At 63.3% G+C, this 23108-nt stretch overlaps 6 protein-coding genes across 7 annotated transcripts; 4 read left to right on the top strand and 2 right to left on the bottom strand.

Moving 5' to 3' along the window:
* Positions 1-745: 745 nt before the first annotated feature.
* RRP9 (ribosomal RNA processing 9, U3 small nucleolar RNA binding protein) lies at positions 746-4870 on the bottom strand. Its single transcript, XM_058812734.1, has 16 exons — positions 4583-4870; positions 4252-4389; positions 4033-4115; positions 3664-3776; positions 3511-3584; positions 3351-3392; positions 3058-3184; positions 2743-2867; positions 2426-2518; positions 2226-2326; positions 1974-2108; positions 1780-1842; positions 1558-1703; positions 1391-1470; positions 1176-1249; positions 746-1080 (listed from the first exon to the last, which is right to left on the bottom strand). The coding sequence occupies exons 1-16, from the start codon at positions 4868-4870 to the stop codon at positions 975-977; spliced, it is 1788 nt and encodes a 595-aa protein (XP_058668717.1). The 3' UTR covers positions 746-974.
* A 1046-nt stretch (positions 4871-5916) lies between these two features.
* Positions 5917-8565, top strand: NAA80 (N-alpha-acetyltransferase 80, NatH catalytic subunit). 2 transcript variants are annotated; one of them, XM_058813114.1, is made up of 3 exons: positions 5917-5976; positions 6704-6789; positions 7668-8565. In XM_058813114.1, the coding sequence occupies exon 3, from the start codon at positions 7676-7678 to the stop codon at positions 8387-8389; it is 714 nt and encodes a 237-aa protein (XP_058669097.1). In that variant the 5' UTR covers positions 5917-5976; positions 6704-6789; positions 7668-7675; the 3' UTR covers positions 8390-8565. The 2 variants fall into 2 exon arrangements, with proteins under 2 accessions (XP_058669097.1, XP_058669096.1); XM_058813113.1 differs by lacking the exon at positions 6704-6789 and having other exon boundaries at positions 5927-5976.
* Positions 8566-9350: 785 nt separating this feature from the next.
* On the top strand, positions 9351-11163 carry HYAL3 (hyaluronidase 3). The gene is made up of 3 exons (XM_058813026.1): positions 9351-10484; positions 10592-10681; positions 10810-11163. Exons 1-3 carry the CDS (start codon positions 9588-9590, stop codon positions 11161-11163), a joined length of 1341 nt encoding a protein of 446 aa, XP_058669009.1. The 5' UTR covers positions 9351-9587.
* Positions 11164-11679: 516 nt separating this feature from the next.
* Positions 11680-14231, top strand: LSMEM2 (leucine rich single-pass membrane protein 2). Its single transcript, XM_058812927.1, has 4 exons — positions 11680-11701; positions 12853-12993; positions 13075-13284; positions 13370-14231. Exons 1-4 carry the CDS (start codon positions 11680-11682, stop codon positions 13504-13506), a joined length of 510 nt encoding a protein of 169 aa, XP_058668910.1. The 3' UTR covers positions 13507-14231.
* Positions 13729-17162, bottom strand: IFRD2 (interferon related developmental regulator 2). Its single transcript, XM_058812926.1, has 10 exons — positions 16922-17162; positions 16683-16807; positions 16447-16604; positions 16170-16220; positions 15664-15833; positions 15447-15552; positions 15117-15254; positions 14861-14989; positions 14692-14787; positions 13729-14546 (listed from the first exon to the last, which is right to left on the bottom strand). The coding sequence occupies exons 1-10, from the start codon at positions 17080-17082 to the stop codon at positions 14466-14468; spliced, it is 1215 nt and encodes a 404-aa protein (XP_058668909.1). The 5' UTR covers positions 17083-17162; the 3' UTR covers positions 13729-14465.
* Positions 17163-20057: 2895 nt separating this feature from the next.
* On the top strand, positions 20058-22462 carry LOC131563066 (2'-5'-oligoadenylate synthase 1-like). Its single transcript, XM_058812936.1, has 6 exons — positions 20058-20514; positions 20684-20978; positions 21070-21245; positions 21326-21567; positions 21653-21788; positions 21872-22462. The coding sequence occupies exons 1-6, from the start codon at positions 20320-20322 to the stop codon at positions 22397-22399; spliced, it is 1572 nt and encodes a 523-aa protein (XP_058668919.1). The 5' UTR covers positions 20058-20319; the 3' UTR covers positions 22400-22462.
* The last annotated feature ends 646 nt before the right edge of the window (positions 22463-23108 follow it).

Below are 23108 nucleotides of genomic sequence, written 5' to 3'. Positions count from 1 at the left end.
CCCCAGCCCTGAGCCATGGCACGTCCCTCTGTGTCACCTGCACTGAGCCATGTGCCCCCACAGCCCTGCACTGCGCCATGGTGAATGTCCCCATGTCCCCCAGCCCTGCACTGAGCCGTGGTGCACATGGCACGGACCTCGCACTGAGCTGTGCACAAATACCCTGTCCCTGTCCCTTGCACTGAGCCCTGGTGCAGACACAGCCCCTGGCCCTTGTCCCCAGCCCTGGGCACACCTCCACTCCCTCTCCAGCCACGTTCCACCTCCTGCTTTTGGCTTGCACCCATCCCACTCCCTCACTGCAGTGCCACACACTGCCTGTGCCCCAAAGCCCACCCCAGCTTCCCAGGGATGCCTTTCCCATCACCTCCTGTGCCAAGCCTTGGATCACGTCACCCTTTCCCCAGTGCTTTGCATTTTCATGTTTTCCTCCTGGTTTTGGGCTCAGGAGAGCCACCGAGCGTGGCTGGGCTGGGCCTAAGCCTCCCCCATCGCTTCCCTCACTGGGTGTGGCGCTTCTCAGCCCTTACTGGAAGACAGGGCACGAGTGGGGGCAGACAAATTCCTGCTGACCCCAGCCCCTGCAGAGCCCAAGGGGGCATTGGAGGCTCAGGGCAAGTAACAGGACCCAGGTATTTGAGTCCAACCAAGTTTTTAACAGTAGACTTTTTCTGTGAACAAAAGTGTGATTTTTTTTTTTTTTTTGTAATTTATGTAAATAAAGTGGTTTTGGTGTTGTTTTTTTTTTTTTTACAAAACGGATTGTTCCAGAGCTCAGGTACAGCCAAACCTGAGAGAAGGGAACAGACCCTCGCAGAGGGCAGAGCCACATCAAGACATGGGGGCCAGCAGAATCAGGGGCCGTGGGACAACCCCCACTCACATCCTCCTGAGCACGGTGGTGGCTGCACCAAGGATGGGGGCACAGCTCCAGGGACAGAATGACTTGCTCCAGTGGCTCCAGGGACAGAGGGCTAGGAGCTGCCAGGGGATTCAGGGCTGGAGGTTGTGGTCTTCTGCTTCAGGGGGATGATGTAGATACTGTTTTTGGCTTCTTTGATTCTCCACCACCGTCCAAGCCTGTGGGTGAGAGAGATGAGGGGGTCACCATCCAACAAGACCCAGAGGAGGGGGAAACTGCACCCACAGGCAGCACCAGGGAGGGGGGACAGTACCGGTGCTCCTGCCCAATGCCAGCCACCAGGAAGTCACCAGCTGCTGAGAACTTGAGGCTGTTCACAAAACCCACCTGGAGGGAACAGGGCAGGGTAAAAGGACAAGGCAGGGTGAGGGGCTCCCACAGCTTCTCCTGCTGCCCAAGAAGGGCAGTCCCTGCTCAGAGACCCTCCAGCCCAGCTCCAGAATTCCCAGCCTGCCCATCCATCCATACCAAGGGGATGTCCAAGAGGTGCTCCAGCTTCCGAAATCCTTCCCCACACTTCCAGAGTTTCACGCTGCCGCTGTGGGACCCTGGGGCGCAGAGAGGAGCCTGTCACGCACCCCAGCCCAGGGGTGGGAGCAGGACTGGTGTCCCCCCCAGGCTGCCACCCCACACACCTGTGGCCAGGAGGTCACTGTTGCACAGGGCAGCCACGGCTGAGACCCAGCAGGGCTGCTGCAGGCCCTCGGTGCCCTGCTCGCCGTGCGCCTGCTGAGCCAGCGCCAGCGGCTTCTTCTTCGTCAGCCCCCACAGGGCTACAGACCTACGGGGATGGGAGGGATGAGGGGGCTGAGGGGGCACCCTGCCCACCCCAGGCATCATCCTGGCCCCGTGCTCACCCATCATCTGCACCAGACACCATGTGCTCCTCGTTGATGAGCTGGATACAGTCGATGGAGCCCCTGCGAAGAGAAGAGGTAAGTGCCAGCAGTTACAGGTGTGCTTTGGGATCCTGCAGGGCTCCTGGCACCCACACAGCACTGCCCCAGCTGGACACACCTGCCCACAGCCCCCTCTGCCACCCCAGACCTACTGGTGCCCAGAGAAGACGAGCTGTGACTCCTCGGGGATCTTCCAGAGCCGCACGGTGCCGTCCCGTCCCCCCGCGGTCACACAGCACTCCCGGGTCAGGCTGTCCAGCCCTGTGATGACGTCCTGGTGTCCAAACCTGCACAAGGAGATGATGACAAACAGCTCTAGCAAGCTAGAGGGTCCTTTGCCCCCTCACTCCCCAGGGCTGCTGGGCACCCCCTGGAGGGGTCAGTGGGATTTCCCCAGGTCTTACAGGGTCTCCACGTATGCGTTCTCAGCCACGTCCCAGACCTTGACGCAGCGGTCGTGAGAAGCGCTGTACAGCTGGTGTGTGCCCTTTCGGAAGGACAGGCCCTGGGACAGACAGACAGACACAGCACAGCAGTGAGGATGCCGAGCAGGACACAGCAGCCTGGCCCCACAGACACTGTGCCCAGAACACCCCCAGCTCACCGAGACGGCGTCGCGGTGCCCCGTGAAGATGTGCAGGCGCTTGCAGGTGGCAGCATCCCAGATCATGATCAGCTTGTTCCTGTCTCCCGTAGCCTGGCAGGCAGCAGGGGACACCTGAGACCTGCACCCTGGAGACCCACAACCCACCCCTGCCTCCACCCCCACTCCTGGGCTGTGGCTGTCCCAGGGACCTATTCCTGACCCAGCAGGGGACAGGGGCTGCTTTAACCCAGCAAGGCACATCTGGGCATGAGGCTGTGCCTCCAGAACCCAGGGAGAACACTCCCCAGGGCCATCTCTCCCCTCTGTGCCCGTACCAGGTACTTGCCGTCCGATGAAATGGCCATGCAAAGGACCTGGGACGCGTGCCCCATGTGCCGCTCCTCCGTGCCCTTCTTCCCCCCGGGCACCACGCACAGCCTCTTCCCACTGTCCACCTCCCCTGCGGGAAAATCGTCACAATCACCCTCTGGGAGCCTCCCACCACTCCCAAAAGTGTCAATGAGCCTTCCACAGAGCCTGGAATTATGCACAATCTAATAGTCAAGGGCCAAGCCACCTCAGAGGGCACCTGGGTCCCTGCAGGGGTTGGGCTTGGCAACAGCCAGTCACAGCCCCAGGTGAACACTTGCATTTGATGAGGGAGCCGTCCTTGGAAGCAGAAAAAATGAATTTGTCATCAGGAGAGATGACGAGGCAGGTAACGGGCAGCTGGTGTCCCCGCAGCACACGGATCCTGGCTGGATCTGGGGGCTGTACCTGCAGGAAGAGCAGGACGTGAGCTGGGCTGCCCAGGATCCCTCCCCGCGCACAGCAGCACCGGAGCACAGCACCCTGACTGCTCCAGGGACAAAGGCTGCACTGTGCTGGCCGTGCCCTAGTGTCCCCGAGGCTGGCACTGGCAGTCTGGCACCCCGGCACTCACATCTTTGGCGACCAGGCGCTGCAGCCGGCCTCTCTGCTCCAGCTGGGGAAGAAGGGGCACGTTCAGCAGAGGGGGCGGCCTCAGTCCCGGTCCCGCGGGAAGGGGACCGAGCCCGCTGCCGCCCAGGGGACCGAGAGGCCGCGCCCGCCTCCCCGCTCACCACGTCCTCCTTCAGGCGGTCGCCGATGAGATCCGCCGGCTCGAGCTCCTCCTCGTCCTCCGCCCGCTCCTCCTCTGCGGCGGGACAGTGCGTGAGGCTCGGCCTCAGCGCCCGGGGCCGCCCCGCGGGGCACCGGTACCGGGCGGGACTCACCGAGCTGCCGGAGCTCCTCCAGGTACTGCTTGGCCAAGCGCAGCTTCTTCTCCTGCGGCGTCTCCTCCACCTCCTCCTCCGCTGCCTCTCGCCGCCGCCGCCCCAACAACGGGCTGCGGGGACACGTGTGGGTGAGCACCGGTACCGGCACCCCACAGGTACCGGCACACCTCCGGTACAGGCATCCCTCGGTCCAACACCCCCTCCGGTACAGGCATCCCCGGTCAGACACCCCCTCCGGTACAGGCATCCCCCGGCCCGGTATCTCTCCGGTACAGGCATCCCCCGGCCCGGCATCTCTCCGGTACAGGCATCCCGCGGTACCGGCGCCCCGCTGCGGTAGCGGCACTTCCCAGGCGCAGCCCTTACCTCTCTGTCTCGGAATCGCTGGACACTTCCTCGTCGGCGGGCCGACCGGCCGTCGCCCGGGGTCTCCCATCGGCGCCCGGTGCCTGCGGAACAAAGTGGGGCGATCGACGGGACGGGAATGGGGATGGGGACGGGCGCAGCGAAAGCCCCACGGCGGGGACCCCCGCGAGGCAGCCCTTCCTCGCCGACCTCGCTATCTCCCTCCGGCCCGGTCCTTACCGCCGGTCGTGGCCGCCGCCGCGCCGCCGCCCCGCGCGGGGCCTTGGCCCGCCTGCCGCCCGCCGCCGCCGCCATGCTGCCGCCGCACGTGGGCGCCCCCGGCCGCCACCGGGACCCAGGCCACGCCCCCGACAGCGCCTATTGGCTGTGACCGGCAGGATCCCGCCTCCTATCCGTCCCGCGGCACCGCCTCCCGGTCCCGGAAGCGCGCCCCGCCCTGTCGCCGTCCGACGGCCGCGCTGTCACTCCAGCGTGACGTCACGTGTTAGCTCCGCCCTCTGACATAACCACGCCTCCATGGTTTGGCCACCTGTCCCTCCAGTACCGGTACCGGGGGTCCCTGCTGCCGGGACCGGCCACTCGTGCCGGGGACCCGCGGCTCGGAGCGGCTGTCAGAGCCCCCGGGCCCCCGGGCTGCCTCCTCTGCCCCCATGGCCCTTCGGGCCCCGTCCCGCAGCTGGCAGCCCCCGTGGTGACAGTGGCAGTGGGTTGGTGCTACCGAAACAATGATCAGCTCGTCCTGCCCCTCAGGGACCCTTAACCAGCCTCCACTGCCGGGCATGGCCTCTGCTCCCTTCCCATGTCCTTTGTGGAGTGCCAGGGACCCGTCCTTGGCCATGCCGGGGTAGCATCTCTCTGTTGGGGATGGATAGTGCTCTGAAGAGCTAAAAACCACTTTTATGCAGAAATTTTATTATGTGCAAACAATCTCTTTTCTCTTTGGCACAGGGGAATCAGGGAAGGACAGTGGGAACGTCCTGCACTGGTCTCTGCAGGGCAACAGGCCTAGGGAGAGCCTATCCCAGCCTGCGCAATGGATGCACCAGTGGGGACTGATGCTGCCCCCAGGTTCAGCACCCCAGGGCATGACAAGAAGAGCCACCGTCTCTGGCTGGAGGCCTGTCCAGGCTATGGAATTGGTGGTCTTGGTGGCCCCAGGCTGCTGTGGAGCTGCTGCTCAGGCTCGGAGGCTGCAGGAACCCATGCCAAGGGCAGTGCTGAAGGAGCTGTGTGGACAAGGAACCCACCCCCCATCCATCCAGGCAGCAGGAGCAGAAAGGCAGCTGTGGTCATGGAGGGCAGCTCTGCCTAGGAACTGAGCATGCCAGAACCCATGGGGGCACATCTGAAGGGTCCAAACTGCAGTACCCAAAAGGCAGAGCCAGGTTGGGAATCCCACCTTGGCCTCGTCTGTGCCTGGTCATGCAAGTGAAGGAGCTGTCCTGCACCTCCTGCTTCATTATCTTCTGGGTGCTGCCCTCTGTAAGCCCCATCGCGACGTGAAGGAGCGGGATGGAGAGCTCCCGTGCAGTGTATCACTCCTTGGGGAGAGGGGAGCGTAAAGATGGACATCCCAAAACAGCCTCGGGCCGCCCAGCTCCAGAAAGGAGCGGAGATGCAGCACCGCACGTCTGCCCAGTGGGGCTGGGTGTCCCGGAGGGCCGGCCAGGTCGGGCTGGGATGTGCCGCCGTCCTGCCGCGGCCTGGGGTGGGTCGGTGTGTCCGTGCGGGAGCGGCCGGAGCCGAGCGGCAGCGCGGGGCTGGGGCACGGGCCGTGCGCCCTCCGGCCTCCAGGGGGCGCGGGCGGGCCGGGCCGGGCCCAGGAAGTGACGGCGGCGGCGGGGCCGGAGAGCGGTACGGGCGGGACCGGGCTGGGCAGGGACAGAGCGGGGAGACGGGCAGGGACAGGGGCTCGGCCGTGCCCCAGGGATGGGCCAGTGATGGGTCAGTGATGGGGTCACTGGTAGGGTCAATGACGGGTTGGTGAGGGGTCAGTGGTGGGGTCAGTGGTGGGTCCGTGGTGGGGGAGTGGTGGAGTCATAGGTGGGTCAGTGCTGGGTCAATGCTGGCGTCAATGACGGGTTGGTGGGGGGGTCACTGATGCGACAGTGATGGGTGAGCGTAGGGGTCAGGGATGGGGTCAGTGATGGGTCAATTCTGCGGTCACTGGCAGGGTCAATGACAGGTTGGTGGAGGGTCAGTGATGGGGGTCAGTGATCGTTCAGTGAAGGGGTCAGTGATGGGTCAGTGTTGCGGTCACTGATAGGGTCAATGATGGGTTGGTGGAGGGTCAGTGATGGGGGTCAGTGATGGTTCAGTGATGGGTCAGTGATGGGTCAATGCTGCAGTCACTGATAGGGTCAATGATAGGGTCAATGACGGGTTGGTGCGAGGTCAGTGGTGGGGTCAGCGATGGGGTCAATGGCAGGCCAAACGACAGGTCAGTAATGAGGTGACTGTTGGGTCAGTGGTGGGGTGGGGACCCGTGTTCAGGAGGTGCAGCCATGAGGTGGGAGCAGCGATCAGCTGCTGTGTCTGTGTGTGAGTGCTGTGTGCTTTGGAGCAATCGGGGTGCAGGCAGGCTGAGTGCCCCGTGTGGGGGTGCAGCGTGGGAAGTGGGGGGTGCTCTGTGGGGCCCTGGACAGACGTGTCATTCACACCGGGGAAGCAGAACGAGGCGCTGTGGTTGGTCATGAGCCTGGGCTGCTTCCTGCTGCGCTGGCACCCGGGGCAAAGGAGCCAGCAGCAGCGGGCAGGGTGAGTGTGAGCAGGGTGAGCATGAGCAGGGTGGGTATGAGCAGTGACTGAGCAGGGTGAATATGAGCAGGGTGGGTGCAGACAGGGTGGGTGGGTGAAGGCAGGGTGATGTGGGCAGGTGGGTGGCAGGCAGATGCTGTTGAGGTCATGGCGTGGCTTTGCTGGGCAGGCAGAAGGAAACCATCACCTCCTCAGGAGTGCTGGTGGGGTCTGGCCTCTGAAGGGGACAGTGCAGGCTGGGCTGTGAGTCAGGAGTCTTGGAGCTAGGGGGGTGACCCCACCATGTCTCCTAGAAGAACCTCGGGTGTGGGAGGGCAGACTCAGGCCCTCCCCAACCCCCAGAGAGGAAGTGGGGCAGTTTGCTCAATCCTAGTTAATCAACTGGCATGGTGGTTGCTCCTGCCTTCTGCCTGTGGCTTGTTTGCAAGGGGAACTGCCAGGCTGAGAGAGGGGACCCCACGGCATGGTGTAGGATAGGGGTTTTCTGACCCCTCAGAGGCTATTTGGGCTCCTCAGAACCCTGACTGAGGACATGTGTGATGAGCTAGCTGGTCTGATGGGTGCCGAGGTGGCAGGACGTAGTGGCAGGGGCTGGGGAGGAAGCACTGTGCCTCCTGCCGCGCAGCTGATTTGGCAGTGCTAGACCTTTCTGTAGGTCTCATGGCATGATTTCCTGGAGCTGGCACCATGTGCCACTTCCCTGCCATGAGTCTCTTGTTTGTTCTTGGACCTGCCAAACCTCCATGAACTCATCTGGCTGTGCTGCTGGGGCACTCACTGTGCCTGTACTGGGGCCAGTGGCAGGCTGGGGGGAACACACACACACACGGTCTGTGCCTTACTGCCTCTAAGCTGTGACCTGCTTGGTTTCCTGTCAGTGAGAAGAATGGGTTCTGTGTCAGAGGAGCTCAGCTTGGTCCCCTTGCACCAGAGGCCAGAGCTGCTGGAAGCCTGTGCGGAGCTGCTGGGCGAGGAGTGGGGGAAGAGCCGTGCGTCGCGGCTGCACTCGCTGCAGCGCTCCTCGGACGCCTTTCCCGCCTGCCTGCTGCTGCTGCGGAGCCGCGGCCCCAGCGACAGCCCTGCCACCCGGCAGGGGCCCTGCGAGCTCGTGGGCCACGTGCGACTGTCCCGCGTGCTCAGCCGTCCCCGTGACCTCTTCGTGGAGAGCGTGGTGGTGGCGCGGGCGCTGCGGGGCCGGGGCTACGGGCGCCGGCTGATGGAGGCCGCTGAGCAGTGGGCCCGGGCCCGGGGCTTTCGCTGCCTGCGCCTCACCACCCACGACAAGCAGCATTTCTATGCGCACCTGGGCTACGTCCTGGGCGAGCCGGTGCAGAGCGTGGCCTTTCTCAGCCCGGCGATATCCTCTGAGGTGCTGCGGCTCTTCTCCGCCCCTTCTGGGGCTGCCGCTGCCACCAGCGCCAGGCCGTGGGTACCCGCGGTTCCCCCGCCGCCCCTCGCTGTGCCCCCACCGCCTCCCCCACCCACTGTGATCTGGGCGAGGGGTGTCCTGGCTGAGGGCGGCGAGCAGCAGAGCCTCCTGCAGACGCCGCACCGCGATGCCAAAGGGCTCCCCATCTTCTGGATGAAGAAGGACATCTGAGGGGCCCCGAGCAGTGATTGATTAAAGCAGTGCGGGTGGGAGCTGCCCTCCACAGCCCTGCCTGACTGCTGCCATTCTTCAGGGCTGGCACCAGCTCCCCCAGCCTCTGTGGTTCACCCTGGCCCCATTGCTGGGGTAGGGAATGGGCAGAGTTCCTGTACCCTGCCCTACCTGGGCACGCTACCTCTGCTCCTGCCTGGCCCCCAGCTCGCCTGGCTGGGGCTCTGGCACCACCAGCATGGTGGTGGGGTTGGCACTAGTCCCCAGGAGCACTGCCCAGTCCCACCAGTTGTGTCCTCCACTCAGGATTTGCTGTGGGGCAGCTGGGGCTGATGGAAGTGGTGGCCTCCAGCATGGCCACAGCTGTCCTCACTGAGCAGTCTGGGGAAACTGAGGCACAGGATGGCTGGGGGGGCACTGTGGGAGTAGGGCATGGTGGTGGGGCTGCAGAATTGGGTCCCCTGCACTGCACAGCGAGGGGGGCAGGTGGCCAAACCCCGCTAAGGCAGCGGGTGTCAGTGAGGGACAGGCATGGGAGCGGGAAGGTCAGAGAGAGTGTCCGGCCTGGCAGCAAGGGATTAGCGCTGTCCTTGCTGTGTCACGCGGTCCTGGGCCCATTCCCTGCCTAATCCCCTCATTCTGGGCAGCTGGCCAGTGCTGGGCAGGGGCATTAGACCCCTCTGGCCCTGCCTGGGCTGGGAGGGACAGAGCTGTCCCTTTGGCCCCACACCATGCCTCTTGGTGGGACTCGGTCCTTCAGCAGGTCAGCCAGCCTGGCTCAGCACTGTGCTGAAATGGGGACCAGGAAGTCTTGGTGCCTCCACTACAGGCAGGACTGGGAGCCAGCAGGGAAATTGAGGCACAAGGGTCAGTGGCTTGCAGTGCTACTCCAGAGCTGTGCCATGGCTGTGGTGGTGCAAGTAGGATCACAGCACCAGAGAGCAGCAGGCATAGGGTAACACTGGCAGTGCTGAGGCAGGAGGGATCTCAAAGCCCCAAGTGTACCCAGTCCTGTCAGGTTTTGGGGTGGGCAGCATGTGCTTGCAGGACAGCCCAGCCCCTGTGGCCAGTCCTAGTCCACCATGTGCCGGGGGGCAGTGCCTGCATTGCTGGAATGCCCACTGCATCCCACAGCCTCATCCCCACGGCTCTCCTTTCCTCGCAGGGTGCCGGCCCCGCAAGCAGCTGGTGAGGCGGGATGGTGCTGGTGCTGGCACTGTGGGCCTGCCTGGCACTGGGCACAGCCAGCGAGGAGAGCCCGGCACCCGAGCCCCTGGCAGGCGGGCAGCCCTTTGCCGTGGTGTGGAACGTCCCCACCGAGCGCTGCCAGCGCCGCTTTGGCATAGGGCTGCCCCTCGGCGACTACGGCATCGTGGAGAACCAGGGTGGCCACTTTGCCGGCCAGAACATCACCATCTTCTACAAGAACAAGTTTGGGCTGTACCCCTACCTGTCACAGCACGGTGTGCCCCATAACGGGGGCCTCCCCCAGCGTGTCTCCCTCGACGCCCACATCAACAGGGTGGCTGAGGACATCCACCTCCTCCTGCGACCTGCTTTCCATGGCCTGGCTGTGGTGGACTGGGAGGAGTGGAGGCCCCTGTGGGCCCAGAACTGGGGAGCCAAAAGGATATACCGGACAGCCTCGGAGCAGTGGGTGCGGGAGCAGCACGGCTTCCTGCCAGCACGGCAGCAGCTCCGGCTGGCCCAGTTGGAGTTCGAGCAGGCGGCACAGGCTCTGATGGAGGAGACGCTTCTGGTGGGCCGAGCCCTGCGCCCCAGGGGGCTCTGGGGTTTCTACCGCTTTCCCGACTGCCTCAATGGCAACTGGGCCAAGGAGGCAAACTACACCGGGCAGTGCCAGCCGGCGGAGGTGCAGCGGAACAACCGTCTGGGCTGGCTCTGGGCCGCCTCTTCTGCCCTGTACCCCAGCATCTACCTGCCGCTGGCGCTGCCGCCCGTGCTGCGCCGCCGCTTTGTGCACCACCGGCTGCGCGAGGCCCTGCGCGTGGCTACCCGTGGGGCCCACGGCCTCCTGCCCGTGATCCCCTACTCCCGCCTCTCCTTCCGCCGCTCCGCGCGCTTCCTGCAGCTGGTGAGCACTGTGGGGCCGGAGCTGGCTGCGGGTGCCACGCGGGGTTCTGGTTGGCGCAGGGACACAGGCCATGTCCCCCAGATGGGTCACATCTGTGTTCCTGGCAGGATGACCTGGTGCACACCATCGGGGAGAGCGCAGCGCTGGGAGCGGCTGGACTCGTGCTCTGGGGAGACCTGTCCTACTCCCACTCGGCTGTGAGTATGGCCCCTGCAGCACCAGAGGCTGTGGGATGTATGGGGTGGCCACATCCCCCGTGCCCACCAGGGTGGGCTGGCCAGGTCTCTGTGGCTGGGATGGGTTCTCACTGGTGCTTCCTCTCCAGGAAAGCTGTGCCAGCCTGCACCACTACCTCGTGTCCACCCTGGGTCCCTACGTGGCCAATGTGACAGCAGCAGCCCGAGAGTGCAGCTACAGGCAGTGCCATGGGCACGGGCGCTGTGTGCGCCGGCAGCCCCACGAGCTGGGCACCCTCCTGCACCTTGGCCCCGGTGCCAGCCCGTGGGCTGCTTTCCGCTGCCACTGCTACCGTGGCTGGGCAGGGGAGGGCTGTGCCCAGCGGGTATGGCTCAGCCCTGCCACCTCCTGCCAGGTGCCCGCCCACGCTCACAGCCTCTGTGGGCACAAGGATCTCACATCCTCTGACACCTGCCTGCCACAGGGCACGTGGGGCTGGTGACAAAGGCCAGGGGCCACCACGGTCCCCTACCCCAGCAGTGCTGCTACTGGCACTTCCTGTGGTCCCATTAACATAAATAAATTCTCCTGGCACAGCTGGCATGGTCTTTGTGGGCAAAGCTGGGGGACTCTGTGGTGTCCCCACGCTGGGCACAGTTGCCATTGCTGCTGAGAGGCAGCACAGCCCGCAGTTTGGCTCTGGATGGGTCCAACAGTGCATCAGTTTTCCTGCATGGGCTCTGCCCTGATCCCGTGAGCTGGCAGCAGTGTTACCCTGGGAAAGGGGGCATGTGGCACTGCCACAACCTGCTGTCCCTTTGCCACTGGCACTGTGCTGCCCGCAGCTCTGTCCACGCCACCAGGCCCCCCTCCCCACAGCTATTTTTATCGCCCCCCAACCGTGTTTCTCACTGTCCTATTTTAAGCGGCGCAGTTGGCGCACCGGGAGCCCAGTGCCCAGCTCCTGGGGGCCCTGCACCACCTCACTGCCCGCTCACACTGCCCAGCACAGGCAGCCATGCCCAGGGAGGCTGCAGAAGGTACTCAGGGGAGTGGGCTTGGGGCAGGGGCTCTGGCACCCCAGGGGATACTGGGCGATGCAAGGCTGTGGGGTTGGCATGGGAGCAGTGGACAGATGGTGCCCTCTGCCATGGGGGCTGTGGGCAGAGATGCCTGCCCAGGGAAGAAAGGGTCCTGGAGGGCTGCAGGTGTAGGGCAGCAGGGTTTAGGGAGGGTACAGGCAGCTGGCACACACAGCCCCCTGCAGCGAACCTACGTGACCAGCTGTGCCCCCGTACCTGGGGCAAGTGGGTGCAGGGGTGATGTGGGTATGTGTGCAGCAGTCCCTGGCCAAGGGTAGGGCTGTGGGGAGGGTCTGAGGGGGCCCTGGGTACCGGCTGAGGCTCCCCAACCCTGATGCCTGCCAGCCTGTGGGTGACACACAGTCTGGACAGCAGCAGCACGGCGCCACGCTGCCCTGCGACACACCACTGACCCCGGGAGGGATTGGGGGTGGGCACACTGCCAGCCTGCCATGCTCTGCCAAGGGCACAGTGCGTGGGCCCTGCACACCACTCAAAAATACACAAACACCTAGAAAACAGTCTTTCCCTCTACCCCAATGCAGGCATGGTTGCTTCCCAAAACAGTGCTGGAGGAATGCCTACTTCCAAAAAGCCCTCTCAGTCCCGTGTGACATGCTCACTAGGGCAATGGGCACCAGGGCCCCCTGGCACAGCATACACCCCACATCTCCATCTGTGCACCCCAAGCAGCACAGGTACCTGCAGGGCAAGCCGGGCCACATGGCAGACTGGCACTGCCCTGAACCTGCCCACCAGCTTCCAGCTGGCCCTTGGAGCCCCAGCCAGTCCCACAGTGCCTGGGCTATCCTGGGGGGTGGCACATTCCTGCCCCCAAGCCAGGGCCAGATTCCAGCCCCACTAACAAGGCTCCGGGATCGTGGCCACCAGGCACCCGCTAACTGCTGCGATGACAGCGGTGGGGCCGGGGGGGCACAGCCAGGGCTTGCCCACGATGGCTGCAGGGCTGGGCCAAGGGAGCACCAGCCTTGGCTGCCTGCCCTGTACAGCACCGGGCTGCTGTGGCTGAGATCCCCCCAGCAGGGCTCTGGTCCCACAGGGGTGCCCAGGGCAGGGCACAGGCTGACCCTTTGCCTCTGTTCCAGCAGACACCATGGGAAGGGCTGAGGGTGCTGCACCAGCAGAGCCTGGGGACCCCGAGAGCAGCGAGTCTGGAGCCATCAGCCTGCGCCCCGTGGAGTCCATCAGCGACCTGTACTGGGCCTCGGGCGGGCACAAGGGCACAGAGGGTGAGAGGAGGGGCAGGGGGGCTGTGCAAGGCCCGGCTGTGCCCATGGCCAGGCTCTGACTCCTTCTCTCCCCTGCTGCAGGCAATGGCCCGGCTCCCTCCAGCAGCCTGCACCGGCCCCCAGCTCGGCCCGTGTCCCCCGTGCCCCCGCCGCTCCTGCCCACCCTGCGCCCTGTGCCCCCCGCCAGCCCCTGCCCCTGCCTCGGCCCCGGCCACCCCCTGCTGCTGGCCCTGCTGGCACTCCTGGCACTGTCCAGCCTGGTCCTGGCCACGCTGGCCATCTACCTGAGTGGTATGTGGCACTGGCAGGGTGGGAGATGGGGAATGTGGGGGACCAAAGTGCCCCCGCTCAGCACGCTCCCGTCCTGTCCCCGCAGTCCTGCAGAGCCAGTCGGTGAGGGCGCTGGCCCAGTGGCTGCAGAGCCAGGAGGACGCCGTGCACCAGCTGCGGTCAGCCAGCAGGCAGCTCTGGGCTCGCCTCAACGCCAGTGCCCAGCCGGGCGGGCACCGCTGAGCTGCCCCTGGCCCCGCCACGGGCTCTGGGCCGCCACGGGAAGGGGCACCGAAGGGCAGGAGGGGGGAGCGGCAGCCTTACCCACTGAGACCTGGCAGCATTACCCCTTGGGGCATAGAGGCAATCCCAGACCCTGTCCCAGGCTGTGAGAGAAAGAAACTGGGCTGTAAGGACCTTCATCCGCCCCAGTGACAGCCCTTCCTCTTAACAAGGCAGAAGGCATACTTTATTTAGCCTTTTAATTACCTCTTACAATCAAAGTCTTAGAAAATCACCATGATAGATACATTCCCAGGGTGGCAGGCACTGCCAACTGGCATGGCCCCATGTCCGCCTGGGCAGTGGCCTCCCCGTAATTAATTTCCCACAAGATTACTATTTCATATAAAGCATTTGGCTGCAAAAGGATTGAGAGTAGGCAGCTGGCAGGACTGGGCAGAGCTTCCCACTCCACACTGCTCTGCCACCATCACTGATGCCAGGCTGGCTGGGGAGGCAGGGGCTGTACCCAGCATGGCAGGGTGGGGAGAATGCTCCTGCCACAGGCACAGACACCAGGACCAGCTGCTCTGCAGCCCTGCACAGCTCTGCCCTCCCACCCACTCTTCAGGCTGTGCCAAGCCACCCTGGTGCCCCTGCAGGTCTAGGGAGAGTATACACAAGCCCTGCCACTGAAAGTGGCTGCAGAAGCCTGGGTGAGACCCCCTCCCACTGTGCCACATGGATGCCCAGCCACGGAGCAGGCACACGGCAGCAGGCCACCACCTCCCCCTGCTCTTCTTTTATCCTTCCTATTTTTGGTTAAAAAAATAAAAGAGGGGGCAGCCCCCCCTTGGGGCAGCTCCAGGCATTAAATACTCTGCTGTACATGAATAAAAGCCCGAGGGCTGGGGGCACCTGCCCCTCACAGTGCAGGGTCTGCAGTCCAGGTGGGCTGGGGGCTCTGCCCCCCGTGCCCATCACAGCACATCCGCCCGCTTGTCCCGCACGCGGCTCCGCGCTTTCGTGCGCGCTTTGAAGGCAGCTGAGTTGTAGAGGTGCTGCAAGGAGAGGGACGGAGAGATGAGGGTTGGGAATGCCCCTCTGCTCACCTCGCCAGCAGCACCCACACACTCAGGCACTCAGCTGGAACCCCTGGTGGCAGAGGAGGGGACTGTGGGCACAAATGTGGGAGGTGGCACCCACCTTCTCGAAGCGGGAGACCTTGCTGGCTTTCAGAGCAGCCGCATCCAGCACCAAGGGGGGCCCGAGGCCGAAGATCTCCCGTAGCAGCTCATTGTTCTGTGAAAGCAGGGGTCTGTCAACGCCCACCAGCACCAGCCCAGCACTCCCTGGTGCATCTGCCAGCCCATACCTGGAGGTGGTGGTGGATGCCGGAGCCCAGCACCTCCTTAAAGGCTTGGTAGGTGCGCTGGCGTGCCCAGCTGTCCAGGTACATGCACTCCAGGCCAAATCGGATGGTCTCCTCCTGGTACTCTCCAGTCTGAGCAGAGAGAGGGGCATCAGCAATAACCTGGGCACCAGCCCTGTGTGTCCCCTGGCTCTCCAGAGAGGAGTCATCAGGCAGCTGGGAAGCAGGGGCAGAGCAGGGCAGCCCCAGGCTCTGGTACCTCGATGAAATGCAGGATGTCCCGGAAGATGGATCGCTGCCTCCGTCGGTCTGTCTTGGCTCGGTACTTGTTGCTCTCAGTAGCCAGGACCTTGAGCTGGGTACACAGGAACTCTGTATGTTGGTGGCACAAGTCCTCCTGCCAAAAAGCAGGGGATTTAGAGGGATGACCTCCAGGCACTGCCCACTGCCATGGCCAGGGCAGGGCTGGGGGATCACTGGGGCCAGCCCCTCTGCCTGGGTGCCTGCTGGTCAATGCCAGCTCAGCAGCTCCCTCCCTGCTGCCTGCTTAGTGCCCACCCACTGTTCCATGCCAGAGTCCATGCCTTACCTCCAGGTCCTGGGCCAGCTCGAAGAGCAGAGCAATGGTTTCCCCAGCCAGGATGCGCAGGGCAACGCTGCTGCTGGTCAGCAGTGGGGGCAGCTGCAGCCAGCGACTGGGACAGGGAGGCAAGAGGGCATCAGAGAGGCCAAGCACTGCCCCAAGAGCTGTGTGCTCCACAGCTGGCTGCCCACACCAGCCTCCACTCACTTCACACCCCACTCACTTGTCCAAAATACTCCTGAGGTGGGAGGGGGGGCAGATGGTGAGGAGCAGGGACCATGACTGGAGCGCGCTGCAGTGCAGAGGCCCGTGCTGGGCAGGTGCTGAGCCCCCTTCGCCTGTGCTGGGGGTGCTGAAGATGCCCTCCAAGCAGGACAGGCATGAAACCAGGTCCTGGAGGAGAGAAACTGTGCCAGTCAGACCACAGCTGCCATGGAGATGCCACACTGAGCTGTGCACTCGGGACCAAAGGGGGACACACTATACCAAGAGGTGCCAGGAGCCCCTTGGGACAGGGGAGGCTACTCCACCCACAACACCCCATCTGCTGGCTCCCCCCAGCTCAGCTCCAGGCTGCCCAGGGAAGGGGGCTGGGCTGTCACTCATGTCCCCGTACCCCTACTCCAGCTCAGCTCCAGGCTGCTCTGGCACTGTGGGCTGAGGGCAGGTGGCATGGCAGCCCCAGGGTGTCCTCTTGCAAGGGTACAGACAACACCCAGGCACAGTTACCTCGAGGTCAGCAGCAGCAATGTAGCAGCACATGCCCAGGGCCATGGCACACTGGCAAGAGAAGTTAGGGAAACAGTTAGATCGGGCCCAGGATCATGCCAGGCCTGATCCAGCACCCAGCCAAGGGGCAGCCGGGTTGGGATGCCCCTGCTTTGCCCCAGCGCACTCCACAGCACCCAATCCTGTCACCCTCCCGGCACTGCAGGGGCTCCCAAAGGCATTGCCTGGGCTCTCCCCAGCACGGAGGTGTCCCCAGGAGGAAAGGGGCCAGGCTTACGCTCTGCCGGGCGCTGGGGCTGGCTGTGCTGTCTGTCAGGACGCTGACGAGCAGAGGCTTCAGGCTGCGGAACAACTCTTCTCCCTCCGGGCCGGAGCCCATCTGGAGGCAGAGGAGGGTGAGGACGCTGCCCGCCAGCGCCTGTTCTTCCCCTTTACCTGTGGGCAGCACCAGAGACCTGCCTCAGACACGGCCCAGCGGCCCCGCCAACCCCGCCCGCCCGCCCGGCCCCTGACCTTTCTTGAGGCACTTCTCCAGGGAGTCGGTGAGCGTGAGGCGGCGCTCCAGCAGGAACTCGGACAGGGTTCTGGAGGACAGGGCCAGGCGCAGGCCCTGCAGTGCCGCCTGCCGCGCCTTGGCGCTGCGAGACACCGCGGCACGTCACGGGCTGGGCTGTCCCGGCACCGGGCACGTCCCTGCCCGCGGCTGGCAGCGCGCCCGGAGCGCCCGCCCGCGTGGGGACACCGCTCCTCACCTCTTGTCCAGGAGGGTGTCCATGTGCTCCTTCAGCCTGTCCTCCGCCTCCTCCTCCTCCTGGCCGTGCTCACTCGCCGCCTCGCTCCCTGCCCGGGCGGCACCACGTGAAGCCGGGAAGGCCGAGGGCGGGCACACCGCGACCCACGTCGGGGTCACCATGGGCTCCGCGTGCCTCACCTGCTCCCTCCTCAGCGGGGCCGGCGCTCTCGCTGGCACTGCTGCAGTGGCTCAGCACCTCGCTGCCGGCCTCCTCCTCGCTGCCGGGCGAGCTCGCCCGGGCGCTGCCGGTGCCGCCTGCGGGGTTGGGAGCAGACTCGTGTGAGCCCGGCGGTGCCAGCCCGGCGCTGTGAGCCCGGCGCCGCCAGCCCGGCCATGTCACACTCAGACCCGACCCCCAGTCCCCTTTCCCGGGCCCCCCTCACTCACGGCGCGCGGCGCGGCGGGAGCGCGGCATGGCCGGCGCGCGCGGACCCCGCGCCCCGCCCCCGCCGGGAGAGCCCCGCCCACACCCCGCCCACGCCACGCCCCTGAGACCGCCCCCGCTATCTGCGCGTGCGCCGCGGGACCTGCCCGAGTCCCCTGTCCCTGTCCCTGTCCTGGTCCCTCTCCTTGTCCTTGGTCGCCTCCCTGCCCCTTTCTCTGACACTCTACCTGCCCTTCTCCCTGTCCAGGCGCTATGTTCATCCCTGCTCCCTCAGCATCCCTGCCCCTCTCCTGTCCTGACGCTATCTTCATCCCTGGTCCCTGATAGGAACGGTGCCTACTGATGTCTTTAAGACAATTTGATGGGTGCGGGTCTTTAGGAGAAATCGGTGTTCATGTATTTGAAATGGGTCTTAATGTCTCTTCTAAGCTCAAGCCACACAGGTTTGGTACAGAACCCAGACAGTCTGACTACAGCTCGAATTCCTGAACTTTAAGGCAATAGATAATTGGGTCAGCACAAAGTCTCTTGCAGAACTCAGCCTGAACTTCTGAACTTCAGGGGCAAATGACAGGTTTAGGGGCGGAACACGTGGTAGGCGGTCCGGGAAGGCTGTACCTTCCTAGTACCTCAGCCAATGGGGAAAGGAAGAGGACAACAAGCAGCTGGGAGTTAGGATAAAAGGATGCTGCATCGTGAACGTCAGGAGAGAAATTCCGTGGGGATATGGCCCAGTGGAGTCTCTCCCTTTATTTGAATAAAGTTGCAGGACTCCTCTGTCTCCTTTATGGACACTGGCCTCTCCTAATGTGATTTTCTGCACATCCCTGCCCTGTCTGTGTCCTTGCTCTATCTTCATCCCTAGCTACTCAGTATCCCTGCCTGTATCCCTTCCTCTGTCCCTGTCCCTGCCTGCATCTCATTAGGAAAATCTCATTCCTTGAGTAAAGTACCAATTAGCCTTTCTAGTATGAAATGGTTTGGCCCTTACTAAGATCTATACATCCCCTGTACTGCTGTACACTGCATTGCTGTGGTTGGGTAGGCAGGCAGATAAGGCCCATACCCCGGGTCCTCCCACCATCTGGCCTCACAGATAGGCACCCCTTGGCATAGTGAGACTGACTCCAGAACGAGGAAAGGAGGAGGCCAAAGCCACAAATTGCACTGGCTTTACAAAGCCATGGGGACAAGCAGGCAATCTGTGGAGCCTTGTTGTACCCCAACACTTGTAGGGTGTGAGACCCACATGTGAACCACATTCGAGGTGCCTCTGTTTGGCTGGGACACCCCCTGGGTGAGAATAAAGAACATCTCTTGTCATGCTCACCTTGGTGTCCTGGCCTTGCTCCTCAGGTATGAAATGCTCATGACACCTGTCCCTGCCCACAGCTCTGCCCCTGCCTGTAACCCTGTCCCCAGTGCTGGTCCCCTCCTTGCCTCTCCTCCTAATATCCCTGCCCCTGCCTGTATTCCTGCCTTGTTGTCACCCAATACTCAGGGACACCCCTCCCTGCTCCTGCCTGCATCCCTGACCTGGCCATTTGCTGCTGCTGCCAACCACAGAATCACAGGGTTGGAAGAGACCTTTGATATCACCAAGTCCTACCCAGCCCTAACACCTCAACTAAACCATGGCACATCCAGCCTTTTTTTAAACACATCCAGGGATGGTGACTCCACCACGTCCCCAGTACTTTATCACTCTTTCTGTAAAAAACTTTCTCCTAATATCCAGTATCTCTACTCCTGTCCTTGTCCCTTCTCCTGACTGTATCCCTGTAACCCTGCCCATCTCCCCTCTGTTCTATCTGTACCCCTGTCCCAATCCCTGACCCAAAATGGACCCTATCTCCCTCTTCTTCATATCCCTGCCCCTCCTGCTGACCTTTCCCTGCCCCATCCTTGTCCCCATCCCTTCTCCTCCCTCCCTGTCTCCCTCTCCCCAGCCTCTGCCTGTCTCCTGCCCATGTCCCGACTCCCTGCCCCTTTTTGCTCTTTCCCGCTCTGTTACAGCCCCCGCCCATCCGCCTGGCCCCGAGCCGAGCTCCCAGGTGTGTTTCTGTCATTTGGCTCTTCTCTGTTTATTTGGGCCACGGGGGCAGTCGCGGGCTCCTTCGCACTTTCGTTTCCAGCTTGGCAGAGCTAGAAACTGAAAATTGCGTCGAGAACAGAAACCGAAACTCCCCATCTCCCGGTTTAAGGCAGCACGGGCTGAAACATCCCACACGTACTGCCTGCTCCCGGCATCGAGGGGCTCCGGGGGCTCTGCTGGCGCTGCACCGGCCGCATCCCCCTGCAGGGGACGGCACAGCCTCCCTGGTGATGCCGGCATCAGCCGTGTCCCACCGACGGTGCTGCCACCAGGAGCCTCAGAGAAACTGGCTATGTCTGCATCTCATTGCCTGCAGCGGTGCCGGGCATCTGCTGGCACTGGGGACAGCCTCATTCCATTGCCCGTGGTGGCACTGCCACATCCCTTGCCCCTGCTCACACCATGGCACAGCGTGAGCCGTGTCCCAGCACTGGCTGTGCCCCAGCCTGGACACTGGGGCTCTGCCTGTCAGGGGAGACCCTGTGTCACCGAAGGCACGGGGCTGTGAGACCCTGTGTCACCGAAGGGGCTGTGAGACCCTGTGTTACCGAAGGCACCGGGCTATGAGCCCCACGGCACCCCAGGGCCAGCCTGCAGGCTGCTGCCTCTCTGCCACGGCCAGCCGAGCTGGGTGTCAGGGTGACCGCAGTCCCCTCCCAGCCCCCGCAGGGTGGCACCGGAGACACCCGGAGCATCCCGGGGAAACGACCAGGGGCCACCTTAAGTTCCCCGCGGTGACGCATCGGGGCGGTGGCCCGGGAAGGTTTAAAAGCTGCTGCAGGCAGAAGCAGCCTGTGGGCGTGGAGTGCTGCGGGCAGGAGTAGAGGTAAGAGGCAGCAAATCAGAAGAGGACAAAGGGAGCGATACACCTGTCAGGATGGATGTGGACCCGGCGGCATCCATGGACGGACTGAGAACAGTAACTGCCAGGGAGCTGGATGGCTGGATCGCCAGAACCCTGCAGCCCAGCCCGGAGTTCTCTGCACAGGTGAAGGGGACAGTGTGGAAAATCTGTGAATTCCTGAAGAGGAAGTGCTTTGAGGATAATATCCACGTCCAAAAGACCGTCAAGGTGAGTGCTGCCCGACTTGGGGGCTAGCTGCCACCCCTGCTGCCACCCTTCCCACTGCCCCATGCTCCAGCTCCTGCCCTGCCTCAGTTTTCCTTGGCAGCTCCAGGAGTGGTGGCAGCCGATCCTGGTGCTGGCAGTGGTGCTGAGCAAGCAGGGTCTCTCTCTGCAGGGTGGATCAGCAGGAAAGGGCACAGCTCTGAAGAACAGCTCTGATGCTGATGTGGTGCTCTTCCTCAGCTGCTTACCCAGCTACGAGGACCAGAGGAACAACAGAAGGGTTATCCTGGATTTGATCATGATAAGGCTGAAGGACTGCAGGGAGAGCTTGCAGTTCGATGTGTGCATTGGTGAGCCCAGGTACAAAGGTCCTGACAGCACACCGCGCTCCCTCAGCCTTTCTCTGTCCTCCCCGGAGACTGGAGAGTCCATTGATGTGGACATCCTGCCTGCCTATGATGCTTTGGGTAAGGGCTGCAGGCTGGCACAGGGACAGGCAGTGGTGTCAGTGCTGGGATGGCTCTCACCCTTCTTCTCACCCTCCTTCTCACCCCACAGGGCAGGTGACCCAGGATGCCCCACCAAACCCAGAAGTGTATGTGAGGCTCCTGCATGCCTACAGCCACCCCGGGGAGTTTTCCCCCTGCTTCACTGAGCTGCAGAAGAAGTTTGTGAAGCATCGCCCTGCCAAGCTGAAGGACCTCCTGCGCCTGGTCAAGTACTGGTACAAGAAGGTGAGGGCCACCCAGCTTTCCCAGTTCCCAACAGACACCCATCCCAGCCAGCTCTCACCTCCATCTGTTCTTCTCCCCAGCTGCTGTATCCACAGTACCCCGATGCGCACCTGCCCCCTAAGTATGCCCTGGAGCTGCTGACCATCTATGCCTGGGAGGAGGGCACAGGCTCCTCCTGCAGCTTTGACATGGCTCAGGGCTTCCGCACAGTGCTGGAGCTGCTGGGCCGGCACTGGGACATCTGCATCTACTGGGAGGAGTACTACTCACTGCAGCACAGAGACATTGGTGCCCACGTCAAGGGCTTGCTGAGCAGTCCCCGGTGAGGACCGTGCCCAGTGGGATTGTGCCTGCTGGCCCCATGGTACTGCCCAGGGCTGACAGCAATGCCCACTCTGTGTTTTCAGCCCTGTCATCCTGGACCCTGCTGACCCCACGGGGATCCTGGGCCAAGACAAGAACTGGAACTTGATGGCGCAGGCAGCTGCCAGCTACTGCCGCTCACTGCCCTGTCTTGCAAACGTCCAGCCCTGGAATGTGCAGGTAAGGCTGCTTGACCCTGTGAGCATCTTGTCCCCCACCCCTGTCCCTGCTGTCTTTGCCCACCCACTCTCCTGTCCCTGCAGCCAGCCCGGCCCGTGACCATTGAGGTGATGCAGCTGTCAGGCACCAGGCTGACGCAGCGTGTCAGCCCCTACACCACCATCGGGCAGCTGAAGGACATGATCCACCAGAGCTGGGGCATCTCCCCATACCAACAGCGCCTGGCACAGCAGGAGCCAGGCAGGAACAACATCACCCTGCAGGACAGCGATACCCTGGCCACGCACAGCATCTTCTACAACACCACGCTGGTGCTGCTGCAGACCGAGCTCCAGAGGATGCAGGTCCTGGTCAAGGACGATAAGAACCGGACCACGACCTACACGGTGCTGCCCACCGACACCGTCCGACAGCTGAAGGAGCAGATCCAGGCCCGGCAGGGGCCCTCTGCCAACGAGCAGCGCCTGACCTACGGCTCCAGGGAGCTGCAGGACCAGCACACGCTGCAGCACTACGACATCAGGCCCATGAGCACAATCTACATGCTCCTGCGGCTCCGGGGGGGCGCAGGCCCCCAGCTCCCCCAGCTCCCTGCCTGCTTGACCTCCTGAGCACTGCCCTCAGCACCAGCCCATGCCCCTGTGTACCCTCCTGTCATGCTGGAAATAAATACTTACTAGATTCTTGTGCTGCTTGCTCTGTTGGGTGACAGTGACAAGTGTTACCTGGGGTAGTCAAAGGAGTTGGGGTCGCCAACACTTTGAGGGGGGACCTCAATGCCACAAGCTGCCGGGATGGCACAGGGACACAGAGGTGCAGTAAAGCAGTGCTCCCTGACCCCAGGGTGTTTGGTGGGGTGAAGGATGCCAGCCTGCTGCCAGCTGGACCTCAGGAGAAAAAACCATCTGCTTTATCTGCCTGCTCCTGCCTGCACCACTGCCTGCCTGTGCTCAGGCTGGGGGGCAACCAGCGCTGGGACATGGTTTGTGCTGGTAGCATGGTGTCACTGCAGGCCGTGGGATGTGGCCAGTGCCACCAGGGGTCCTGATGCCAGCACAGACAGCAGGAGGCAGCAGACTCCGAGGTCACCTTCGGTCACTGCCTTAATTGCTGCCTGCTGGCACCGGGGAAGTTTGGTTTTCATCTTCCAGAAAGCAAAATGGAGCTGAAAGCACGGGCAGCTGGAAGTCTGGGGAAAACCCATCAATCTTGGCAATGTCCCTGCAGGTCTTGTCTCCCCTCAGCCCTCCAGTGTTGCCAGGCATCCCACCCCTCCAGGCTTGGGTGCCAGAGTGGGTCTGTGCTGTGCGGCACCGGGCT

This window comes from Ammospiza caudacuta, chromosome 12 (assembly GCF_027887145.1).
Source record: "Ammospiza caudacuta isolate bAmmCau1 chromosome 12, bAmmCau1.pri, whole genome shotgun sequence".
Taxonomy (NCBI): domain Eukaryota; kingdom Metazoa; phylum Chordata; class Aves; order Passeriformes; family Passerellidae; genus Ammospiza; species Ammospiza caudacuta.
The sequence above is the reverse complement of the archived record's forward strand: the minus strand, read 5'-3'. Positions and strand labels throughout refer to the sequence as shown.